Here is a 7,878-nt window from a genome sequence, read left to right as displayed (position 1 = left end):
TATCAGGGAGGCTGTTCCACATGTCAGTGACTCGAAGCGAGAAAAATGTTGTCGCATGGATGTGTTAGAACGCAGTTTTTTTAGTTTAAAGCATTGGCCCCTGGTGTTGGTTCTTATTTCAAATTCTAGTAATCCTTCTGGGACCTTGTAACAACCGTGGGTATACATGTATACTTCAATGAGGTCACCACGCAGACGTCGATAACAGAAGCTTAAAAGCTTCATAATGTTTAACCTTTTTTTAAGGTTTGCCTTTTAATCCCGGAATTATCCTTGTTGCACGTCTTTGAACACTCTCGACTAAATTTTTGTCTTTTTGTAGTTTTGTTGACCACACGTCGTTTCCAAACTCTAGGTTTGGACGCACGACAGCGACAAATAACAGTTTCATCGCTTCAGCATCTATATACTCGTACGAGCGTCTTATCAATCCAATTCGTTTATTGGCTTTATTAACATGAGCTTCAATGTGCTTCGACAATTTCAGCTCATTGTCGACATTAACTCCTAAACATTTTTCAATTGTCGACTTCGACATCATCACTCTGTCGTTGCATCCATGTCTTCTCATAACATAACATAACATAACATAGTGATGTCGGCGCTGAAGCGTAGGCCTGATGTGGCCTATCGCCGATTCTCATACTGTAATGGCGCATTCTTTCTTGCCAAGGTGGATTACTTTACATTTGTCAGCTTTAAAACGCAGCTGCCACATATCAGCCCAGTCAACAAACCTGTCAAGTGGGAGTGAATAAGACCCAATTATGGTGATATACTGTATTTATATGAAAAAGTACGAACAATTCATTAAAAAACCCTGACACCACGACTAGTTAGGTTTCAACAGTTATCAAATTTTTATATTAATATTTGAAAATTACAATGAAATCAGTTGAAATTAGACAATTAAGCGTATGTTTTGAGCTTTTGAGCACACGTCTTGATATAGGAAAAACGCTTTCATGCGCGATATCACTGAAACCATTGAAGAAAGGATTTTGCTTATAATCGTCGAATATTTTTCACTTAATTTTCGGCGACCACAGTTCCAAGACAACATATCAACAGAAATTGTAACGAATTGAAACTCTGAATACATTTTCATAGTTTTCGAGTCGCCTCCCTTGAATTAAATGATAATGAAGAATAATTTACATTGTTCATGTTCGGGAAAAAATACTCAACACACAATTCCCCTCGCGTTGAGATCTTAAATGCATCTATTGTAAATTATTTTAAGATTTGGTCATGACTGGTTTTGGTTGGAAAATGTTATGTATTAAATTCTTGCTATGAAAATTTGTTTCAAAAAACCGTCCCAAAAGTGTAGGAGCTGTGCAGAATGATGAGCGAAATTTACTTTGCATGTTGGACCGTTGTATCTAAAATAATTAGCATCGTCAAATAAATTCTAGCTACTGTTGGAAAATTAAAATGGAATATGACCGATAGTTAAATTACTGATTCGTTTGCTTACGAAAAACTAAAAAGAGACTTGGCACTCTCTGAAAATACTTTCGGCAAAGACAATCTATCACTAAATAAAAGATTTTACGTGTCTGTCGTCAAATAATCTTCAAATTAGAATCATTATATAGATCACTCTTTCACTCATAAATCCTTAATGCAAGATAGACCAAAGAACAATGGCATATAAAGTTGATATACTAGAGTAGACAATAACTCGTAAATGTAATTTCAGATTAAATCATTTTCTCCTGCCCACGCTGTACGTGCGCACTATAGACATCGATGCTTGCACACATAACTTGGACTCAGGAAATTCGGGTTCGATTCCTAGGCCTGGGAGAAAGATTTGAAGGCAGCGCCAGCGTGACTGTGGCGGTAGCCTTCATCGCAAGAAAAGTTTGGTGTGTTCTAAGCCTCGTCGTCAGACTGAAGGAGGTTTGCTTTGCCTTGATCTCGTAGTTCATTGATGGCACGCTGTAATATGAAGAAATAATCAGTTATTCCAGTTTTGGAATTCACATATAGTAATTAATAATGTATGCATACATGTATCACGCATGAACAGATAATGTCAAGTAACAAACTTTAACTCCTATTTCTCGTGAAATAGTTCTTACTTCTCATGAAATTTTAATCGGGCAATATAGGGGTGCTTCCTAAATTCCCAATTGTTGATTGTCCTCATTTGAGTGCGCGTCAATGAAATGATTCAACATGCTGTTTTTTTAAATCGCCAAAAATATATATTTTCTGGTGAAAAATATTTTGTCACACCTGACTTGTACTCATAACTTCAATCCGACAACATCCAACGCGTGCCACGTTCAGCCAGTGTGTCATCGCGTCAATATTGTTGCACTTGCATCAACAAACGCTAAATACACTGAGTTAGTCGATAACTCGTGAGCAGACTTATTTGAATTGACGATTTTTTCGTTAGTCAAGATTTGCCACTCGACATGCATTGATAACATCTCTTATTGTAGACATTCAAATATTTAAGAAGTACTTTTAGTAAGTAGTAAAAAAGTAAAAGTAGTAGAGCAGGGCTGTCTAGAGGGGACGCCTGCCGAAGACCACCCCTGCCCTGGATGTAATGGACCATCATGATTCCTGCATCCGGAACGTAGCCTTCAACACTTCAAGCCGTCCGTATCTAGGCCGTGTGTCGAATCAGCCCACGGTCGAACGGCCACGTGTCGTACGACGATAAATTTTGGAACAGAACTATGCTATCTGGAACCTAACCAGAGATGCTGTGAGCTAAAAGTTACGTAATTTAGCGAAGCTGTGGAAGTCGCTTGGCGAAGGACGATAGATTTTGGAACAGAACTATGATTTCTGAAGCCTAACCCCAATGTTGTGAGCTAAAAGTGAAGGTCTGGTGGTGCACGGCAGGATGCATGCAGTTCCACTGGCGAGCTGGGCTGGTTGGTCGCAGTCCGTTGTCCGCAAGTTACAGTTCGAGCTAACGTCAGGGTATGAAGTGATAATTCGATGCAACGTTCAGTGGTGCATAACCATTACTCTCTGGGCTATTCGCTTCAGAATGTGGTGGCGTAGAGCTCCTTATATTTAAAGCAAGATGATGTCACTGGCTGGTTGCCGACGGATGGCTTAATCCGCGGCTGATTGGTGGTCATCCGGAAATATGCTAGGCGTTCCTTTCAAGGCTGATTGGTGCAAAAATTTGGTGGTGCACGGCTGCGTACCCCAGCCAACGGCGGTCATAAATTATTCATTGCAAACGTCTAAATTTTATCTAATCCAAAGTCATTCATCAAGCACATGGGATGAGGTTCCAAAAGACTCCGCTGAGGAACGTCCTTTAGTAGAAAGTAACATTCCGCACCTTGGAAAAACAACAAAAGATCAAGGGAGATGTGACTATCAACAGTACCAAAAACACGTGTACAACAGTACAAGGGTACGCAGCCGTGCACCACCAAATTTGGGCACCAATCAGCCTTGAAAGGAACGCCTAGCATATTTCCGGATGACCACCAATCAGCCGCGGATTAGGCCATCCGTCGGTAACCAGCCCATGACATCATCTTGCTTTAAATATCAGGAGCTTTACGCCACCATATTCTGAAGCGAATAGCCCAGAGAATAATAGTTGTCCACCACTGAACGTTGCATCGAATCATCACTTCACACCCTGACTTTAGCTCGAACTGTAACTTGCGGACAACGGACTGCGACCAACCAGCCCAGTCGCCAGTGGAACTGCATGCATCCTGCCGTGCACCACCAGAAGGTCACTTTTAGCTCACAACATCCGGGGTTAGGTTTCAGAAAGTATAGTTCTGTTCCAAAATCTATCGTCCTTCTACGACCGACTTTCGCAGCTTCGCAAAATTACGCAACTTTTAGCTCACAGCATCTGGGGTTAGGTTCCAGATAGCATAGTTCTGTTCCAAAATTTATCGTCGTACGACGCATGGCCGTCCGACCGTATAGCTGACGGCTACGGCGCGCTCCGTCCGGGTGGTGTAAAATTTTTTCGCGTATTGGCAGACGACGCTGTGCCATACGACGTAAGGCTAATTTACTGAGGGCTGATTGATCTAATTCAATGAATGTGATCTGTCTGGTGGCGTGCGGCTGATAATGTTACAGTCAAGAAGTGTTGTAGGCCACGTTCTTCAGGGAAGGGATCATGATAGTCCATTCGAAGCACGGCAGTGGTGGTCTCCGACAGGCGTCCCGTGTACAACAGGTCGCTTGCGCGGGACCACAGCTGGTCACTCATGCGAGAGACGAAGAGATGTTCAAGGTATCCTGCCTACATAATTCAACCCATGACCCATGAGGAGTTATACAACAAGAGACTCGCAGTGACGATGTCACGAGCTGTGTGGTTTGGGAGCTCATTTATTACGCTTTTGAGAACACCAAACTTGGATCTAGCAGCTAATATAATAACCGAGTTTTTGACGCCCGCCTTATTTAGACATCAATTATATACAGCATTTGTTTATGTAAAGTTTCTCGAGCTTTCTGTGCGCCTCGCGCACTGCCATAAATATATAAGTCTCATTGGACATGGGAGGTGTGGGCCTGTCTGCCAACATCAAACCTACCCAAAAAATTTAAAGTCTGCATTCAGGATAATATACATAGTTTCATCATTGTGTTTGGGCTTCGGGCTAGAGTCCTATTTTTTCTATCTTTATCACAGTCCCTACACTTTAATAACCATAATGTGCTCTCAAAATGACAAAATCTTTACATCTCGACCGATGTCTCACCCTGACGTGCGCACGACGCCTTCTTGCCGTGTTGCGTCGCCTCACGACACACACGATGGCCACGGTTGCCGCCACACACGCCACCACGAGGGCCACCAGGATGCCGATGGCCGCTCCAGGCGACAGTTTGTTCTGCAGGATCACCTGTTTCACAACCATATCCAGTGCATTAAAATCAATCAATCGCCTAGATCAAGAAGCAACAAATAAATGATAAGCAAACATTATGATTAAAAAATGCATCATATCTTTCGATTTAGACGATTACGCGTCCAGTTTTATTGTTAGCTCAAAAATTATATAATACAAGTGCAATAAATTAGCAAACTTGAAATTAATAGAACATAGCAATTGGAAGGTGAAATTTTCAAGTTATTATCGAATAAAGGGACGTTGTACGGCTCGGTGCAAATGCGCCCAGCTGAATGAGTGGGTGCGATAGTAGATTTTTGGATCGATAACTCCGTTTGACTCCGCCAGTCCAGAATGAATGTTGTTCAACGCCTTGCTATCGATTGCGCATGACACAAAATTGAATTCACAGACTGGAGATGATCCCAAATGAGACGATAAAATATTTTTGCACCTGAAGAATAAACCATTTTTCAATTTAGTAGGTAATTAAAAATACAATGAGATTAACATTCGGGGGGTATTTTAATATTTTAATAAGCAAACTTTCAATTCTTCTGACGGAGTCTCACATGTAAGGCAAAAGTATGGGAATGAACTATGAACAACGTTCCTACTATGACGGCTGAGAGCTACTTTCTTATATTGCTCAGACATAAAATTATTTATTTAACTTGACACCATGTGTGACAAAAACTCATTGAGAAGAAAATATGATGCCTTGTGTCATATAAGGGCCAATTATCTTTAACCTACAAACAAATAACAGAATAATAAGGTCATATAATATTTGATATTCATCGGAAAAGTAATTTAATTACATGGTTGTGGTCAGTAATGAAATTATCAGCTGCGCAACAAGTAATCTTACGAATGGAATAAGTTCCAGCCTTAAATAATTCAAAATGCAATCAATCCACTCATATTATTTCAAGATTTCATCCCAGAATGGGTTTCATCATCAGCAATAACGAGAGGTAAGGAAATATAATGATGTGAGGTTGGAACGATTATGAAAACTTCTAACAAAAACATTAAGTTGAAAGAGCTTATATCAAAACCGACCACGTAATCCACAACTCTCATGTGAGAGTTGACGTCATTCGAGTTGTCCTTTTCACTTGTAGGTGTAGATGTTCGACCAGACTCTGCCCCTTGACCGCTCCCTGATCCAGAACCATCGAGGACCGCAGGTCTCAATGTGGTTGGAGGTTCCGTTACCTTCTGAGTTGTGGGACGAGGCGTCGTATTGGTTGTGGCGGTGGTGCTGGTTGTAGTAGTGGTTGTGGAAGTGGTGGTGGGAGTGGTAGTGGTGGGAGTGGTAGTGGTGGGAGTGGTAGTGGTGGGAGTGGTAGTGGTAGGAGTGGTGGTGGAAGTGGTTGAAGTGGTAGAGGTAGTTGTGGGAGGCGGAGGTGGTGATGTAGTAGGTATGATGGGGGTGGTCAGACGAATGACAGTATTTGTACCATGATTGCCTCCAGCAGCATTTATTCCGCCATAGCCATTTAGCTGTGAAAATTTAGAACAAATTAGATATTTGACAATGACTATAATGAGAAAAAGTCTTATTTAGAGTCTCCTTTGCACATTTCTTTGATGTAGGGGAATTGTTATTTGAAAAATCAAGATCATGTGTGTACATTACTTTCAACTTTTTCCAAAAAGAATAATGAGCAGCAACTTTATATTAATGAAAGAACACACATTGTTTCTAAATTAGGGGATAATGCATATATATTTGTCATTTATGTTTGAACGATATCAGTTGGTTTGGCTACAACTTTAGACTCATTGGACTACCCATCTCAGTCTGCCGATGCTAATCGTCTGCACAGGAAACCTGCGCACCGTCAGATAAGAAAACCCACGTAGCCTGCCGTTGAGGCACACGCAGCACAAACACACGAGAAATAATGCGAGCTCATTAACGAAGCCTTCGCGAAATTGTCGCAAAATTTGTGCCGGCAAGTAAAAGATTGTTATGGGGATATAATTTCTGGTTCTCGTGCAATTTTAAAATCGGAATAAAAATTCGTTATAATTGACCTAATAAAATTATTGCTTCTGGCATATAAAATCAAGAACCAAGTCAGTGCTGGAAATTTGGCCCAGCGAAGAATCAAGGCATATCTTCATGATCAAATGTAATTATTATGTATCCATACATTTTAGCGAGTAGAGTTACGATCAAATACATAATGTAATTCAAACACATCATTTAAGGGCATATTCACCTTGTCCTCTTTGGTAGGAGCATTGCTTCCTCCACCTTCACTACCCACTCGGCCATTGGTTCCCGCGGGCGGGGAATGCGTAATCGAAGTGTCAACTTCGGGCCCGAAAATCTTTTGATATGCGTGCTGTCTAGCAGACAAAGAGATGACCACACCCAGGACGATCGACGCCAGCAGGAGCAGCACGACGAGCACTCCTGTCATCACTTTACTCCTTCTGAAGGACTGCTCTGCGGTCGGGATAGGGTGATGACTTACAGAAGGAGAGTAATCGGCTTCCCTGAAGGAGTGAGAATGTGGCGTACCTCCTTCTTCCGTCGGCAAACTTTCGTACGCAAGAGAGGAGCTGTGAGCAGTCATCATTTTGGCTATACAATAATAATGTTATGGCTTAAAATGAAAGTGAAATAAGATTATAAATGAAATGGAGAAGATAGAGTCTATATAGTGGTGAGATAATTAAATGTAATCACATCATTTGTGGGTTACAAAAACAAATCTGTAAAAACATAATTGGTATAAGTAAAAATCTGTTAGATACATTGATAAAATACAAATTTATTACACAATAGTAACGAACGAAAAATTAGTTCAAAATCGGCTATTTTGTAACGATTTTTGTAATGTTTGACTAATCTTTAAAATACGTTCTGCACAAGCTTTCATTTAAATACCAGAATGAATTAATATTGCACCGTAAAATCCCTTAGAACATTTAGTCTGGTCTATCCAGACAGGAAATCTGACCGAAATATGTTCAGGGAAAAGCAAAGATAATAGCCTGA

The 7,878-nt window shown here is 40.8% G+C and overlaps 1 protein-coding gene across 1 annotated transcript; it reads right to left on the bottom strand.

Annotated features, from left to right (window-relative positions):
- Nucleotides 1-771: 771 nt before the first annotated feature.
- Nucleotides 772-7,594, bottom strand: LOC108677624 (cell wall integrity and stress response component 2-like). The gene is made up of 4 exons (XM_018165876.2): nucleotides 7,094-7,594; nucleotides 5,925-6,368; nucleotides 4,728-4,871; nucleotides 772-1,947 (listed from the first exon to the last, which is right to left on the bottom strand). Exons 1-4 carry the CDS (start codon nucleotides 7,454-7,456, stop codon nucleotides 1,882-1,884), a joined length of 1,017 nt encoding a protein of 338 aa, XP_018021365.1. The 5' UTR covers nucleotides 7,457-7,594; the 3' UTR covers nucleotides 772-1,881.
- Between the last annotated feature and the right edge of the window lie 284 nt (nucleotides 7,595-7,878).

The sequence above is a fragment of the Hyalella azteca genome, unplaced genomic scaffold, assembly GCF_000764305.2.
Source record: "Hyalella azteca isolate HAZT.00-mixed unplaced genomic scaffold, Hazt_2.0.2 contig5071, whole genome shotgun sequence".
Lineage (NCBI taxonomy): Eukaryota > Metazoa > Arthropoda > Malacostraca > Amphipoda > Hyalellidae > Hyalella > Hyalella azteca.
Note: the sequence above shows the minus strand (reverse complement) of the source record. Positions and strands in the feature narration are given on the sequence as shown.